General features: G+C 40.0%; 1 protein-coding gene across 1 annotated transcript in view; it reads right to left on the bottom strand.

Moving 5' to 3' along the window:
• Window positions 1–17,068, bottom strand: part of ARHGAP19 (Rho GTPase activating protein 19) — a 106,402-nt gene extending 89,334 nt beyond the window's left edge. Inside the window, exon 1 of the mRNA XM_006880204.1 lies at window positions 17,009–17,068. Within this exon, the coding sequence (XP_006880266.1) occupies window positions 17,009–17,064 (56 nt within the window). The 5' untranslated portion in view covers window positions 17,065–17,068. The remainder of the gene's footprint in view (window positions 1–17,008) is intronic.
• Window positions 17,069–18,907: the final 1,839 nt, after the last annotated feature.

Genomic DNA, 18,907 nt, shown 5'->3' with positions numbered 1-18,907 from the left:
TCGTCTTTTGCTTATCTCCTGTTGTTAGGTGCCATCAAGTCAAGCATGACTCATAGCAACCCTATAAACAAAGATCTGAACCTTGTTTTATCCTGCGCGCGCCTCATACTTCCTGACACACAAGAGCCCATTGCAGCAGCCACCGTATCAATCCACCCCATTGAGGGTCTTCCTCTCCTTGACTGACCCTCCCCCTTCCCAGCATCATGTCTTTCTCCAAGGACTAGCACCTCCTAGCAGCATGCCCAAAGTATGTGAGGAGAAGCCTCATCATTCTTGCCTCCAAAGAGCACTCCGGCTGCACCCTCTCCAAGACACAGCTCTGATTAGAACTAGAGAAAACTACTATATTTAAGCAAAAACAACTTCCTATTCTACAGTATTTATTTTAAAACAAACTGTTTCTTGCTATACAAGATATTATTTTACAACAAAGATTGCTCAAGTTAAAAAGTACATTTCTTACATAAATGCTGACAGCTTCTGATGAGGCATTGGTATATCGAAGAGACGGGGGAAAGCTTTCTCCTTGTTTATTGTGTGACAAAGCAGCCCTCCTCTCCCTGCCCCAGCACAGCCTACACAAATTCCAGGCATGTCAGAGGACACAAGGACATATTATGGGGCCTGAAAGACGGTGGTTATTAGGACTCTGAGCACCCATGTACAAGAAGTAACAAAATAGAAATTAAAAACTAGACCAACTAATTGCATTTGCTATTTGTAGATGAAGCTCGGTGGCAGACTGCCATTTCCACTGAAGGCTGTACTAAATCAATCACAGAAAGACTATGAGGGCAAGTAATTCTAAAGATGAGAAGGGGTTGATCCCTACTTCACACACACACACACCCCCACAAATAAATTCTAAACAGAATAAAGAACTAAAGATGAAAAACAAACTTTCACACTTTTAGGAAGTAGTGATAAATTAATGAGATGAGAGGCTTAAAAAAAAAAATCCAGACACAAAAAGCACAATCAGTACAGAAAGATTGTTAGACTCAACTACAATTAAATTTAAAATTCTGGTACTACAAATTTATAAACAAATTAAGTCACAATGCCTCTGGCAAGAAAAATTTGGATAAATCATGTACAAGGGTAGGAGAGAAAATTTTCATTCTATTTAAAATCAAGTGAACACACTACAAATTCAGAATTAAGAAATAAATAAATCTATACATTTAAAACTTTTAAAAAATTAGTAACAAAAAAAAAAAAGCCATAGACTGGAAAATAGATATGCCATACATATAGTTAAGAAAGAATTAACATTCATTAAGTTATCAGTATTGCCTAAAATTTGGTAAGAACAATTCAACAGAAAATTAGGCAAAGGATAAAATGAAGTCACTCATAGTAGAGGGCCCCTAAGTGACTAATAATCATATGAAAAGAAGTTCACTCTTAATAAGTTTCAGGGTAAAAAAAAAAAGCAAATTTTTTTTAAAAAACAGATCATTTTCCTTACCTGTCAAATAAGGAAAAATAAATTATCAAATTCAGGCAATGTCTTTTTATTCATAGTTTGCTAGGAATTTATTTATTTCAAATCATTAGCCAATTAAATACTTCTTGTAGATCCATTAACAATCAAATGGTATCTTTTATTTTACTAAAATATACTCAACTATACTGATTCATTTTCTAATGTTAAACCAATCATGCATCTCTTCCCATGCAATTTACTGCCTCTGAAAACCCACTGGAGGGTGAGCAAAAACAAAAGAATCAAGTCATGCCACCTCAGGAATAAACCTAATTTTGTTATGATGCATTGTCCTTTTAATAGGGTGTGAATTTTGTTGAAATCTGTTTTGATTTCCCCATTAATATTCATGATGTGAGACTGACCTGACACATTGCATTTACATTAGGTTTTAAATGAAGATTGTGCCAGCCGTGTAATGTTGGTTGGGGAGTGCATTTTCTCTATTTTCTAGAAAAGTTGATATAAAATTAGTGTTCTTTCTTTCTTAAAGATTTGACTGATGAAATCATCTGGAACTAAAGTTTTCTTTGTAGGAAAGTTTTTAATTATGTAGTCCATTTATTTCGTGGTATAAAACTATTCAGATTTTCCATTTTCTTCCAACATTAATTTTGGTAAATTGCCTATTTCTAAGAATTTGTGCAGCTAAATTTTCAAACTTTATTGGCATAAAATTGTTTCCATTTCCTTATCTTTTCTTAATGTCTCTAGATTCAATTGTGGGAGTTCTGGTGGCCACGTCCTGAGGGAGTTACACTGCAGATTCATGGCTGCACCTTTCCTGTTGTTATGTGCTGTCAAATTGGACCAACTTATAGGTGGCCCACCAGTGGGTTTTCAGAGGGTATAGTTCATCTTGGAGGAGAATGGCTGTATTTCTTCTTCAGAGCAGTTGGTGGACTTGAACCACCAGCCTTTGGGTTCCCAGTTAACAACTCCTTACATTAGACTCTCAGAGTTCCTTGCTGAAACTTCTTATTTACAACCAAACACCTGATGGGATTTAGTTTGTTGGTTGGTAGTTGCAGGGTTTTGGTTTCAAGAGACATACCAGATAACTGGCTATTATGTTTCATTTCCATTCTATTTCTTAACTGGTAAAAAGTGCCTAGGGTCTTAAAAGTTTGCAAGCAACCAACCAACCAAAGCATAGCAATAAAGAAAAAGGAGAGTCAGAATAGGAAAAGGGTATGAGACCAGAAGAAATTTATCATATCCAGTTATCATTACTGAATTCTTTGATCAAATAGACTAGAAAAAATGCTAATCAAAATGAGGAAAATGTAGAATATTAAATTTCAATGGAATCCACACTTTGTGGCATCACAGAGGCTAATAAATCCGCTAAAATAATGACCTAAATTCATCTTTAAACCTTAAGCCAAAAATATCCCCTGAAGACTTCTTAAAACCAAGTAATAAATTAGTTTAACTAGTAAAGAATGTCTGCCTTGTTATTGCTGTGTGCCGTCGAGTCACCTGCGACTCATAGCAACCCTATGTACATCTCTGCACCCTGCTCTATCCTGAGTCTGCTCTATCCTGCGTCTCTGACACATCTATCCCCATTACTTCAGTCACTAAGTCAATCCATCTCATCCACCATGTCTGCCTTAGGAACTATATCTACATATCTATATATCTATATCTATACCTACATCTATATATATATTCATACTGACAACAGAAACTCAAAAGATTGGACAAGAAACTTAGCAGAAGAGCAATAAGAAAAGGAGAGTGAAAATGTTTGCAAAACTTGAATAATGTAATCAAAGTCAAGCACAGGTTGAAAACATTCGGCTATATATATGCTCAAGAAGAAAAGTAATTTTTTAAAAACAGTAGTGGTTGCACTGCAATCCCAGAGGCACATGGTTTGAATCCACCAGATGCTCTGCAGGTGAAGGAGGGACAATCTCCTCCTGTACCAGTCAGATCTGATTTGATGATACACACACAAAAAATAATAAAATTAAATTTAAAAATTTAAAAAAAAAAACCACAGTAGTGGTGCTGGGTAATAATGGTAATGTTAGTTGCCACCAAGTCAATTCTAGTAAATGCATGTGTGCAGAGTATAATTCTCCACAGGATTTTCAAGGCTGAAACCTTTCAGAAGTAGATTGCCAGGCCTGTCTTGCCCAGGATCCTCTGGGTGGATTCAAACCTTCAACCTATCAAGCAGTAGTTAAGTGTTTAATTGTTTACACAACCTCCTAACAAAATTGTAAAAGAAACAAAGACGTCTTTATCATAAAGACTGAGATAATGGTTATCTTTGGAAGTTACTGATTAAGGGAAATTGAGGTTAGTGTGAGGGGATTTCTGAGGTGCTGGCTGGCAATGTTCTTACAGTAACTCCTACTAAACTGTGAGGAAAACACAGGAGTTTGAAGGAATTATGGCAAAACATTAAAGTATTTTAAAGCTGAGTGATGGGAAAAGAAAGTTTATTATATTACTCTATATCAACATCAAGAAAACAAAGATTCTTACCACGGGGCAACTAGCAGCACATGGAGAAGAGATTGAGATTGTTAACAATTTCAGTTTGTTCAGTTCCTCAATCAACACTCTTGGTTGGCACCAGCAGTCAGGAAATCAAATGACAAATTGCACTAGGAAAATCTGCTGTCAGGGACCTCTCTAGAGTGCTGGAGAGCAACAGTGTCAGTCCAGAGATTAAGGTGCACCTGATCCAGGCCATATTCTCCGCAAATACTTGCTATGCATCAGTGAGCTGGACAATTATCAAAGATGACAAGAACTGATGTCTTTAAATTGTGGTGCTGGAGGAGAGTATTGAGCATACCATGGACTGACAAAAGAACTAAAAGGTATGTCTTGGAAAGGGTAAAACTAAGCAGTTCTTTGGAGGAAAGGGATTTGAGGCTCCATCTGACATACTCTGGGCATGATGCCAGGAGGGTCCAGTCCTGGGAGAAGGACATCATGCTTGGAAGGCTAGATAAGGAACACAGGGGAAGAAAAGCCTGAATGAGATGGACTGACACAGGACCTAGTGTACTGAGGGTAGGGGTGTCAGAGAGCAAGGGTTCAGAGCTACTGTGCACAGAATCACTGTAAATTGTAGTCAACTGGACAGCACATAAAAACACCACCACATACTTTTGTGTATAATGAAAAAACGTTCAGAAATCAGGTGACTTTCACCTGAATCTTGATACAACTCGATGTAAATATAATTTTTTTTTAACTTAAGAATATACTAAATGTTTATTTCCACACCATACATGGTGGAAGGAAGGGTTGGTAAAGGAAATGGGAAAGACCCGGTGTGAAAAGCAATATATATAAAAAGGTTAAGTAAACCAGCATAAAATAAAACTCTTATTAAAAAAAGTTTTTACACAAACGGTCAAACCACAGACAATCCATAAAGAACAAAGATTTCATTTGTATCTACTTGGCAACTACCCTAAATAGTAACATCAGCAAGACCTCTTACAACCTCAGAGTCATTTTTACAGCTCACTTAGCGTCTGCAATTATAATTTTAACCACTAGATGGAACTAGATGTGTAAAGTGATATGTTTCGTGGCAGGAATGGAAACAATCCGCAGCTGAAAAATCAATTACAGAAAAATAAAATGTAAGTGCTTTTGAGGCATAGTAAACTCATGAATCTGCAAAATTCAAGGCAAAGGAAGGAAAACTGTATCCTGCAGATGTATCATTTGGCTGACTGCTACCAAAACTGCATACCAAGAAAACGAAATGTTTCCTCCCCGGGGAATTGCTTAACTTGATTTGCTCTCCAAGAACCACAACCTTGGCAACATCTATCAAAATATGAGCTATATTTAAAGTTGTCTAAACCTGATTTACCATTCTAAGAAAAGCATGTACTCCCTTACTGCCTTTTAAAAAAATTGTGCATAGTGGATAGATACAATTAACAAAATGTGCTATTTTAACAATTTTTAAGTGTACAGTTTAGCAACATTAATGACTTCAGTCATTTTGTACTACTATCACCATGACCCATGTCCAAAAGTTTTGTATCACCCCTGATGGAAACTCAGCACCTGATCATCAATAATTATCAATTGCCCCTGGCCCCCAGCTCCTGGCAACCACCAATAAAGGTTTCTCAGTGCATTTAAATATTCTAGATACTGCATTTAAGTCGGATCATAAAATAATTGTCTTTTGTGTCTGACTTATTTCATTCAGCATGTTTTCAAATGTACATATCATAGCATATAAGAGAACTTCATTTCCTTTTTATGGCTTAATTTCTCTCACTACTTTTTGAACCCTAAAAAGCTGTGACACCGTGGCTTTAAACATGTTACCCTTTTAGAGAGTTATTACAATAAAGAATATATAAAAGTATTAAACAAAAGGTGTGCTCTTTTCTTCTGCCCTTAGGAGTCAATTATCCAAGGTTTGTTTTGTGGACTGCTTATCTCTAACTTCTGGAAATTATGTGGTGAATACAAATTCAGAATAAAGTTTTACGATAAAATGAGTAATCCTACCTTGCCCTAAGTTTTCTATTTCCTACAGATATAGTCTCCTTGGATAAAGCTGAATGTGTTTCTATTAACCAAGACCACAGTCTGCTCAGTGATTTCATGATAAAGCCTGTTGAACTAAGCTTTGTTCTATAGGTACATACATGTGTTCTTATTTCTCCTCACTCACATTAAGGGTTTTCAAAGGCAATCAACAAAAACAACAACAAAATAATGGAACGGCCCGAGTACCTGGATTGGAAGCTACAAGCCATCTATGTTACTTACGTCCTTGACCCTTTCCACATAAGACTCTGCTTCTGTAAACTGAGCATAAACGTACCTTTACATTAACAAATCCTAACAAACTGAAATTACTTCTTTCACAAGGTTAGGAAGGTAACAGAAAGGCCTAGGTATGGTGACTTATAGAGATCTTTGGGATAGTAAGAAAGGACAAGAGGAAAGTAAAGGATGGAGTCCAGAGTGATATTATCCAAGAAACATCTAATGCTTTCACTGGAACATATGACTTGTTCACAACCACTTAAGTTTATGTTTCTTAAGTGTCTATACTTTTAGCCAGCCAGAAGTATGCAATATTTTATGAACCTACCCTTAACTTTCTTCACCAACAAGCATGAGGTGAAAAGGTTTTCTAAGACACAACAAGAATGTGTTTAATATCATGTGTCCTTTAAAATCTAACCAACAACAATCTTCTAAATTCTTTGCAATTTAAAGGCATTATGAAGTCTGGGAACATGAAATTAAAACCCACTGCCAGAGAGTCAATTCTGGCTCATAGTGACCCTGCAGGGAAGAGAATTGCCCACTGGGTTTCTGTAGCAGTTAAAGAATTCAGCTGTTCTAGTTTCTAGGAGCTTAAAATGTACTAAGCACTACAACATTTCAAATAATAGCTACCAACCATAACAACAACAGAAACAAAGATGATATGTGATTTTCAATTGGTCCAAAGTTAAGAGATTCACATAATATTTTGCAGTAGTATGTGATTAACTGTCAAATATATGCCACTATTTATAGTGACCCTTCCTTCAGATGAAGAAAACAAAGAAGAAATCAGGTCTAAGAGAATAAGAGGCCGATGTCTCATGAAACTGATATTTGAGATTCTGAATATAGCTTCAGCAATGCTTAATCTATCCACTAGATTCTTCTGTTTCCTGAGCCAATCCATAATATCGCTTTTTGCTTACTTTTAAATTTCTACTGCATAAACCCAAAGAACCCTAACAAATACAGATGTACAAAGCTGTTTACTATTTTCACCTAAACCTTCCTCTTCCTTAGCTTCACTCTCAGGGCAGTTTCCATTTTGGGTATTCTGCCTCTTTACCCTCCTTCTGTCACTGGTTAAGTGATGGGTTGGTAATCCAAATGTTGGTGGTTTGAACCCACTAACCACACAAGTTGGAAACATGGGGTAGTCTCCCCCACTAAAAGGTACACCCATAGATGAGGGATCACCATGAACCAAACAGAACTGACTTAATGGTAATGGGTTTGGTAATTTTTGTTTTCAGCCCCTTTCTCGAGATGAAGCAGCCCTGGTGGCACAGCACTTAGTGTGTTGGGCTGCTATCCAACAGATCATGGTTCAAATCCACCAGCCATTTGAAGGGGAGATGAATAGTCTCCTCGGGTAAAGGCTTACAGCTTGGGAGACCTGATGGGAGGCTACAGGAGTTGGAATCCACCCAATTGCAATGTTTTAACTTTTTTCCCCTCCTTGAGACAGTCAGTCTCTCTCTCCCCTCCAGGATCACTTCTTGCTAGGTTCAAAGTAACCACGACCTCCAAGTCTTGCCCTCTGGCTGATACTGGCAGCCTGTGCTGGTCACAAATCTTCTTTATAGCTTCTGGTTTTGTTTTTGTTTCTCCTTTAATACCACTTTTCCAATGCTTCTTAGTTGTTCAGTGCAAGTCTTGGTCTTTCTTACAAATGTGAACATCTGTTCAGACAAATCCACCAATCACAACACACACACACACACACACACACACACACACACGAGCTTGCAGCCTTTAGTTCTTCAGCTCAATTTATCTCAGCAATCTCACTGTTCTACTTACTCAAAAGTTTTGGTTTTGGTATTTTTAAAACAAATAATAAAGATTCCAAGCTTAGTTTTTATGCTCTGCTAAGTAACTGATGCAGATCTTAAATCTAAACTCAAGAGCGTAGTGTGCTCATAATTATAGCTAAATACTGTTACAGCAAGGCTATAACTAAAAACTGTCTTTACTCAAAAGATTAACATGCAGTACAAGATAAAAAAATACATTTGTTTGCATTAGACCTAGATAGGAAAGTCCTTTAACTTACATGTATAAGAGGGATGATTACAAATATCATTAAAACTTACAGAACTATGTATCAGTAAGCTGACATAAAACAATAGGAAAGGAACATGAAAACCGCCCAAATGTCCAACCACAATCGAATGGACTGAGAAACTGTGGTACATCACATGACAGAATACTACGCAGCATGCAGAAGCAATGACTTAGTAAATCACTACCTAACTTGGGAAGGACTGGAGAGCATTATGCTAAGTGAACTAACTCCTATAAGGACAATATTGTATAAAGGCATTATTTTAGAATGTGTGTGAGGATCCAACGGGAGAAGAGAGGAAGCAGAGGGGTGAAGATGGGCGGGAGGGAGTTAATCATAGGGTCGCACAATCTGATGGATGGAGAGAAGGGTGGGTAAAGGAAATTGGAAAGATCTGGTGTGAAAAACTATGTATACAAACTTTGTAAGTAAACCAGTAAAAAATAAAAATTCTGTTTAAAAAAAATAGGAAAATATAAAAGATGAGAGTAACTTGCTCAAAATATACTGGTATAACTGAGGGGGAAATAACAAAACAACACAAAATTTTACTGGCTTGTAAGCAAAGAAGTGTGACAACAACAATGTGTCTACCAATCACCTTCATGAACTCTGATTTGTCTCTACCTTCCTCACTCAGTCAAAGCCTACACCCAACCCATGCTCCGAAAATGCCAGAAAAAGAGAGGCATACAATTTGGAAATCAAGTGATTCCTGATGAGTGTTGCCACTGTTGTGAGTCAGAACCAACCCATAGCTGACCCTCCGGCTGGTTTTCAGAGACAGTTAAACGCACGGAGGAGATTACCCATCCTGCTCCTATGGAGCAGCTGGTGGAATTCGAACCAAATGCCTTCAGGATTGCAGGACAGCTTCTTGCCACTGGGCCACCAGGGCTCCGTTAATTTCTCAGAACCAAGGAAAACGCTGGAACTCGTCTCACTCGCGATCCTATTCTTCTGCTACAGACGTCGCCACATTCTCCCAGACAGGGAGGCAAAGCTGGAAGCTCAAACCCACTGTCTCCTAGTTAGTTAATATAAAGAATGTGCCAACTATCAATTTAATGCCTTTCATCTTCACTGCCTCTCCCTTTTCACTGCTTACTCTGCAAACACAAGTCAGAGCCTTTGAAGCATTTTTCTTTTACCACCTAATAAGAACTTTAAGCAGTTTCCCTCCCTGGCTCCAAGGTGCCCCCATAGGCATGTTCCTGCAGCAGGTGTAACTTCCCGGCGTTAACACCGAGCTCCTGGAGTGAGTGCACCACACGCATGGCTTCTCCACCACCAGGCCTTCAGCATCGGCATCTTCTCCAGCACGGGCGGATAAGCCTCAGAGGGCCCGGCAGCACACGGCTTCCCCAGTGAAGCACTTCCTCATGATAGCTTTCCAACCATAAAAGGTGAGTTTCTGGCACATTTCATAAAGTGAATTTCTGGCAGGTTCCACAAACACAACTTTTCTGCATTCTGTGAGTTATGGTCAAACTCTAGATAACTGCCCTCAAGCCTCTTTTCTCTATACATTTGAACTCAACCCTAAGGTTTGAGCAGTTTCTTATATCTATTATTTCTATTCTTGACAGAATTTTCTTCCCCCCAGTAAGAATCTATTTACTGAACCAAGGGCCCACGCCCCAGAAGCATCATCAAGTGACCAGCAGGGGTAAGAGCTGTATGTACCTCCAGAGGTCCCCCTGCACCCCATACAGGCAGGCAGGCAGGCAGTTCTGATTCAGCACTGCTCCCACTGCTATACCCCATGATGCAGGGCTCCACATGGAATCTGGGAAACCAGGGCATCTTCAGGATGGAGCACTCTTTACAGATTTCTTATTAGTCAATCCTTTGTTACTCCATCCCCTGGTATATAGGATAGGGGATATAGACTCTCATCAAATGTTTTTTGTTCAAATTACTGTTTAGTTTCTATCTCTTGATTGAACTTTGGATGATACTGCATGTAAAACTAACAAAACAAAACAAAGAGACAGGCTGTGGCATCTGTAGATACAACTCATCTTAAAGAGATGGATGAATAAAACCGCAGCTCAGGGAGTTCATTCAAGGTGACCTGAGGGAATCTTCAGGGAGGAAGTGCTGATAACAAAGAAAGCCATAATCTAATCAATTGTAATAGGTCTCTCCACGGATAAACAGTGCTGGAGCACTGCTTTCACACAGGCTTGCTGTATCTCTCTTTCTCTCTGTCTCTCTCTCTCTCACACACACACACACACAGAGAATGTACTCTCCATAAGGAGCCAAAGCCCGGATGGTACAGCAGTGGGTGCTCAGCTACTAAAAAAAAAAAGACTACAGGTTCAAACCAACCAGCATATCTGCAGGAGACAAGATCTGGCCTTCTCCTGTAAAGATTACATTTCAGGAAACCTTATGAAGCAATTCTACTGTCCAATATCACTATGATTCAGAAATGACTCAACAGCACATAAAACCAAAAATATTCTTTATATAAAGTACCAAATTTGCACTTAGCTTACTAATTAGTTTCTTGTGAGCCTGGATAGAGCCATTTTCCCCAGCCCAAATGATAAATAGACTCACTCACTCAGTGCTGTTGAGTCAGAACTGGCTCACAGCTCACTGTCTATTTTCTCCCGGGGGGCTGCTGGCGGTGGATTTGAGCCCTTGGGTCAACAGAGCAACTCCCTGCATACTCCACCACCATAGATTCCTCATGGATAAAACAGGTTTTGGAATTACAACAATTAAAAATCCTGCCACTCTCGGGACCAGCCAGCAATTTTCCTTGACATTTTTCAAGACAAAAGAAAAAAAAAAGTGGATGTTTTAAAGGCCTATATTAGCAAACATTAGCTAATCATTTTTCACCCTACCTACTACCAAAATCATTTATAGCTATGTGGACCTTAATTACCAACATAATTCTTTGCTCTGCCAACCTATACGAACAGCACAGGGAGCACTGGTGGCCTAGTGGCAAGAAGCTGCACTGCAATCCTGAAGGTGCACGGTTCAAATCCACCAGATGCTTTGCTGGGGAAGGAGGGGCAAACTCTTGTCTTTCACCTGCCTTCTGCCCTTCTAAGCTTCCCATGACAGAACAGAGCAAGGAAGCACTGCATGGTTCAAAATTAGGAAGGGCATACACCAGGGATGTGTCCTGTCTCCATACCTTTACAACCTGTATGCAGAACAGATCATCCCGGAGGCTGGGCTCTATGAGGAGAAATGTGGTGTCAGGATTGGTGGAAGAGCTATCAACAATCTGTGTTATGCAGATGACACAACCCTGCTTGCTGAAACTGAGGAGGACCTGAAGCACTTGCTGCTGAGGGTCAGGGACTGCAGCCTTCAATATGGATTGAGGCTCAATGTCAAAGATTCTCACCACTGGACCAATTGGCAGCATCAGGATGGATGGTGAAGAGATTGAGATTGTTCACAGCTTTAGTCTGCTTGGCTCCACTATCAACACTCTTGGCACCAGCAGCCAGGAAATTAAAAGACGTATTGCGATGGGAAGGTCTGCTGTTAGGGACTTCTCTAAAGTACTCAAGAGCAACAGTGTGTCTCTGGAGACTAAGGTGCGTCTGATACAGGCCATGGTCTTTGCAATCACTTGTTATGTGTCAGGGAGCTGGACAATGACCAGGGAGGAAAGAAGGAGAATTGATGCTTTTGAGCTGTGGTGTTGGAGAAGAGTGCTGACTGAGAGTGCCATGGACTGCTAAGAAAACAAACAGATTCATCCTGGAGAAGATTAAACCGGGCTGCTCCTTGGAGGCAAGGATTCTGAGGCTTCGTCTCTGACATACTCTAGTCATGTTGTAAGGAGAGACTGGTCCTTGGAGAAGGACATCATGCTTGGGAGGGTGGAGGGCAGGTGCAGGAGGAGAAGGCCCTCTGGGAGATGGACTGATTGGGTGACTGAGATAATCAGGATGAGTGTGCCAGAGAAAATGAGATTGGCACAGGACAAAGCAGAGTTTAGAGCTGTTGTACATAGGGTCGCTATGAGTCGCAAGCAACTCGACGGCACATAACAACAACAGTAACCTGTCTAAAATATGTGAAACAGCTTCCTCAACTTTACCTCCAAGGAACATTCTGACTGCATTTTTTCCAAGATACAGCTGTTTGTTCTTTTGGCAGTACGTGAGCTATTCAGTATTCTTTCTCTAACACCACAGCTCAAAGACATCAATCAATTCTTTTGTCATCCTTCTTCATTGTCCAGCTCTCAAGAAAAGACCATGGTCTGAATCAGGTCTACCTTACTTAGTCTTCAAACATTATTGCAGTGGATCTGAACTGCATACTATTGGACTGGCAGCACAATTCCTTACCAATAATCCAGCAAAGCTCCTGCTGCCAATGTAAACACACACAGTTTGAATCCACTATGGAAGAAATCTGGGCAATCTCCTCTGGTAAGATTTATTGCCTCTGAAAATTCACTGGAGAGGCAGCTATGGGTCATTTCCAATATTTATCAAGTTTCTGGGTAAAGAAATGTTACCTCAAAACTAAACTTCCAATCTGTATTTTTAAACACTTAAAAGGATAACTGAGAGATTATCAGTGGAAAAATAGCCATTTAAGTACATATTTTTGGTCTCTTCTCTATCCTGTGATCCTATTGACAGTGGAACTACATAAAAAAAGAACTCAATGGAAGTCTTTTTAACCAATGGAGCCCTGATGGTGTAATGCATAAGGAGTTGCACAGCTAAACCACAGCCAGTGCCTCTCCTGTGGCTGGAATCCACGAGGGGCTCCTCAGAATAAGGATGGATCACCTCCTCTCTTGTAATTTACAGCCTCTGAAAACCTGCTGGAGGGTAAGCTATGAGTCAGTTCCAACTCCATGGCAATGACTTCTGACAGTGACTTAAAAATTTAAAAATATTACATTAACATACTATCGCAACTTTCTGTGAAATAGAAAGCAGAGGGAAGTATAAGTCATTTAGATATAGCAAAGCAAATCCACAATACAAAACCTCAAGAGAAAACCATTTTTATAGGATGGTATCCAAAGTTTTGACACTGATGTGTCAACTGTGATAATGGTTACCCATGGTGGACAGTGTTTGGTGGAGCTCCCCAATTAAAACAAGCTGGGAAGCAGGAGTGGCATCCACTTCCAAAATAACTTGCCTCCAGAAATTCTATGAACTTGGATCAACAATTAAAGTTTTTTAAGTGTTCAGGTCTTTCATTCATAGGGTTGCTATTAGCCATCTCCAACTCAACAGCACTTAACAACAACAACCACAACATCCAAAAACTCCAGGCTTGGAGTTGTCAGATTTCTTGAAAAGAGGAAGAGAGCGGCAGGACAGTAATCTGAGTTATTTATTCTCCATATATATAGGGCATCCATCAGAGTTATCACTCCAGAGATTGATCTCCAAAGCAGTGCTTTCAACTGCAAGTCATGACCCATGAACCTACTCATGGCAGACCCTCCGCGAGATATCTGAGGCTGTAAATAACATAGGAGGTCTCTTTCTCCTGAGGAACTGGCTTGTGGATTCAAACAGTCAGAGAGGCACAGCCTTTGGGTTAACAGCACAACTACCTAACAGACCAGTCTCATTAAGTTAGTGCATTGTTAACAAACAAACAAAAAATGTTAGTGGAAAAGAGACAAGAAAATTTTCTACTGTATAGATGTACTGAATAAGGGTAAATGTTTCATATGGATATAAACATACACATACATATATTTCTAATATAATTTTTTAGAGCGAAAGGTTGCTCTAAACAGAGTGCAAACACCAGCAGGGGTGAAAATCTTAGGACTAAAAATAATGCCAAAGCAGAGTGAGAAACGAACCATTATTTCTAAATCATCTCAAATAACCAGACCAAAAAAAAGGGGTGGGGATAGGGGAGCAAAAAGAAGAATGTGGCATCAGGACTGGAGGAAGATTCAAACAACAGGCATTATGCAGGTAACAATCTTGTTTGCTGAAAAAGAAGATTTGAAGCACTTACTAAAGAAGACCAAAGATTATAGCCTTCAGTACAGATTACACCTCAACATAAAATTAAAAGCCTCACAACTAGACCAGTAAACAACATCATAACAAACGGAGGAAAAGATTCAAGTTTTAACTAGGTTGACAATCAATACTTATAAAAGAAGCAGCAGTCAAGAAATCAAACACAGCATTAAGTGAATTTGCTGCCAAGGACCTCTTCAAAGTGCTAACAGGGAGAGAGATCACCTTAAAGACTAAGGGACATCTGACCCAAGCCATGGTCTTTTCAATTACTTTGCATGCCTATGAAAATTTGGCAATGAATAAGGAAGACAGAAAAATAAATGTCTTAGAACTGTGTTTTTGGCAGAACATACTCAATATATTTTGTTTTGATCAGGGATTGTCTAAAACAAATTTATCTTGGTGGAAGTGCTGCCTGAGTGCTTTTTGAACTCAAGAATGGTGAGACTTCATCTCACTTTGAGCATACTGTCAGGAAGGTCCAGTCCTTAGGAAAAGCCATCATGCTTGGAAAAGTGGAGGGTCAGCAAAGGAGAGGACCACCCTCAAGGAGATGGACTGACACAGCAACTGCAACAGCAGAAATTGTGGAGATGGTACAGGACTGGCCATCCTGTGACCACAGGGTCACTATAAGTCAGAGCTGACTCCAGGGTATCTAACAACAACAGAAACGGTGTTCGGGGCAGTAGAGAGGGGGGACAGAAGTTCCACTCACAAGTGGAATACATTAAATTTTTACAGAATTTTACAGAATAAATTTTTCCTTTCTTTCAATTGTTGGAAGTCCATCAGACTTGCCTGCCTGCTCCCTCTGAAATGAAGATTTCCTACTTGAACTTTTCAGAGCCTCTAGTCAGTCCTATCAAGGTTAAGATTCCTAGAAGTAGAAAATCCTGCCCAGCTACCTGTCCCATCAGAGCTCCACACACAGCGAACGCAGAAACCCCAATCGAGGATCTAGGCAAAAATCTTCATGATGTAAACAAACAATCATCAATAATGTGAGGAAAACCAACAGCAAGAAAAGTCCATGAATGTGTAAGCAAGAACAGCTGGTCCTGGCAGAAGCAGATTAACATAAAGAACACAAAAGTTCTGACTTCCAAAATAGCAGCGGAGGGAAGCTCTGGTGGCCTAGTGGCAAGAAGCTGCACTGCAATCCCAGAGCCGCAAGGTTCGAATCCACCAGATGCTCTGCAGGGAAAGGAGGGACAATCTCCTCCGGTACCAGTCAGATCAGATCCGACGATACACAGACACACACACACACAATAATAATAAAAATTTAAAAAGAAAAAAATTAAGAAAAAAACAAAATAGCAGGGGAAGAACCTCAGAATACCCATTCCTCCGTAAAAGCAACAGGAACAGTGGCAAAATCGAACTTTTTCATACCTCTGGAAATGAAGATAGCTTGCAACCATCGGAAGCGTTTGTTCGTGTAACTGATGGTCTCACTCAAAATTTGAATTCACATGGAAGTTGAACTCAACTTCCTTAAAAGCAATTCAAAATACTGCTACTGAACAGTATGTCACTTGTCTTCATACGGAACTTCAGAGAAAAGGAGGATGATCTAATTTATCAATCAAACTCAATAGTTTCCTACTAAAAGCCGCCAGCCATGTAAGGCCAGAGCTCCAAGTGCGGAAATTTTTAAATGAAACATGAAATAACATCCAACAACTTACACCTGCTCAGGAAGGAGCCCAGTGCTGCCCCAAAACCAAGAATCCTCAAACTCGTGTCATTTATTCATTACAAATGGGACCAAGATTCACTGATGAATTAAAAACAAACAGAAAAAAGTGTCTGTCTGGACAAGTACAATAGCAAGGTAGACAAAACGATCTAAAAAGTATTTCTAGTAAAAGAAAACGCTGTGTACCCACAATATCATTTTCCGTATTACAGACCTCTCTGATATGTTCTTTAACTGGTCACTGTATATAAGGCTCTGTTCTAGGTGCAATGGTAATTGAAAAAGGGGGAGGTAGTCGGCTTCCGTAAAAATTACAGCTTTTGACGTCCTATGATGTTCTACTCTGTCCTTTAGGGTCTCGCTGTGTCAGAATCGACTCTACAACATCGGGTTTACGGATGCCAGAAGCAAGGTGCAGATAATCTCATTTAATCCCGACATTTTCAGGGATAGGCATCACATCCACTGTACAGAGGAAGAAACTGAAGCTGCTGCAGAAGAGAACAAAGTTCCCACGTGATGAGGAAGCCCCAAGCCCATTCTCAATTTGACACTCAAATCCTGGCATGGATTTAAGAGCATCCAGAGATTAAAGGACACTGAGCATTCCCACTCAGTGTGCGGTGTGACACTGACAATTCGCTGAACAGCTCGTAGCTTCAGTTTCCACACCATCAAGACACATCTGGGCGCAAAAGAGGGGAGCAAGTGGGCTCAGACAGGCGGGCAGCCACCACCGCGGGCGGGTCTCCTCCGACCTGGGTCAGACCGGGGCGAGGCAGAACCGACCACCGCGCTGCGGGCTCCCGTAAGCGCGACGGTTCAAGCCGTAGAGCGGGCTTAGGAACAACCAAGCCTGGCCGCGATGGGTCACGGTGACCAAGAGACCGGGCGGCAGTCCAACCAGCCCACAGGCTTGTCTCCCAGGCAACTAGACTAAATACTCGGCTCACCTCCGGCCCGGCTCGCAGGCTGGCACCTCCCCTTCACTCTGCGCCTCCATCGCCATCTTAGTCAGCAAATCTTTCTCCGCCCCATCTCGGGCCCCGCCCCCGTGCGACTGGATTGGCTAAAATGCTTCCCTCTCTTCCAAACTATTGGATGACTTGCCGCCCCGCCTCAACCAGCACAACTTCATGATATTATTGGTTTATTCAAATAGCTAACTCCCATTGGTGGTGCCCAGACATGGCGGAAAGGAAAGGACGATTAGGCCCCAATGTCTTCTGGGAAATGTAGTTTCTCATTTTAATTTCCCCTTCAGCTCGCACCCACATTTAGATTAAATTCTAAATCTCAAGGTAAGGGTTGCCTTGTCTATCCCAAGAAATTTGGAAGAGAGACACCTGGACAACTTCCTGGAAGAGATCTATATCTGTGTGAAGTATCCAAAGAAAAGTGATTCAATAGTGTTGAAATTATTAAAGAATATAATTATCACATAGAAGTATATTTTTGAAAAACATTCAAAGCTGATTGGAGCAGTACATCAACTTCCAGAAATTGAAGCCAGGCTCAGAATATGATATGGAGTTAAAGATATTATTGCAGATGTCAAACAGATTGTCACTAAAGGCAGAAACTGCCAGAAAAATTATCTCTGCTTTATTGACTGCAAAGGTATTTGACTATTTGGATCTCAACAAATTGTGGATAACATTGATAAGAGTTAAAAATTCCAGAATTCTTAAGAGTATCCATGCAGAACCTATGCATACCAAGAGGGAGCTGTTTGAACAGAACAAGGGCTCCATGGTTTTAAACCAGGAAAGGTGTGTATCATTATTGTATCTTTTCACAATATTTTTCAGTCTGTAAGCTGAAATACATGTAGAAGAACTCATCGACAAGTTGGGAGAAGGTTCATAACAATTCGTGGTATGTAGATGTCACAACCTTGTTGCTATGAGGGAACAGAAGACCACAATTTTCAGTGTAGCTTACCCCTCAATGTAACAAAAACTCTCACCACTGGACATGATGATAAATGAAGAAAATATTGAAGTTGCCAAAGATTTCACTCTACTTGGATCTATAACCAACACACATGTTTTCAGCAGTCAAAAGACAAGAAATCAAAAGCATGCTGCATTGGAAAAATCTGTTGTCAAGAACTTCTCTCCAGAACTAAAAAGCGAGGATGTCAGTTTAAAGAGTACAATGTACCTGACTCAAGCTGTGATACTTACTGTTGCTTCATATACTGTAAAGCTGAAACAAAAGAAAACCAAAGAACAATTGATAGTTTTTAATTGTGATGGTGAAGAGTATGGAATATATTATGGACTGCCAAAAGGACAAACTAATTTGTGTTGCAAAAAGTGCCACAAGGGCACTCCTCAGAGGCAAGGCAGGCTCCTTAGAGGAAATTTCATCTCACATACTTCAGACATGTTGTCAGTCCTTGGAAATAGACATGACTGGAAAAGTAGAAGGTCAGAGAAAGAGAAGATCCTCAACAAAATCAATTAGAAAAATGACTGCAATAATGGGCATTGAGCATGGTGGAGATTGTGAGACTAATGCAAAGTACCTCTAAGGTAAAGGGAAATCTTTACAGATGCAAACTGCCACATTTCCCTCCTTGGAACAACCCGTGGAGTCAAATCAATGACCTTTGAGTCAGCAGTCAAGTACTTAACCACTGCACTACCAGGCCTTCTTGTCTGACAAGTAGTGGCCATTTATTCTTTTTTAACAAAATAATAAACAAATATCATTTCCAACCTCCCAGTAACATTCATTTTAATAGCCACAGTATAATTACATTCTTCCCACTTCCTGTCTATAATTTTGACTTCCACTAATCCTTCTGTACCTCACTATGTCTTCTTTTTTGTCAGTGATATTGT

The sequence above is a fragment of the Elephantulus edwardii genome, unplaced genomic scaffold (genome assembly GCF_000299155.1).
Source record: "Elephantulus edwardii isolate Elephantulus edwardi_28Jun2011 unplaced genomic scaffold, EleEdw1.0 scaffold00006, whole genome shotgun sequence".
Classification (NCBI taxonomy): domain Eukaryota; kingdom Metazoa; phylum Chordata; class Mammalia; order Macroscelidea; family Macroscelididae; genus Elephantulus; species Elephantulus edwardii.
The sequence above is the reverse complement of the archived record's forward strand: the minus strand, read 5'-3'. Positions and strand labels throughout refer to the sequence as shown.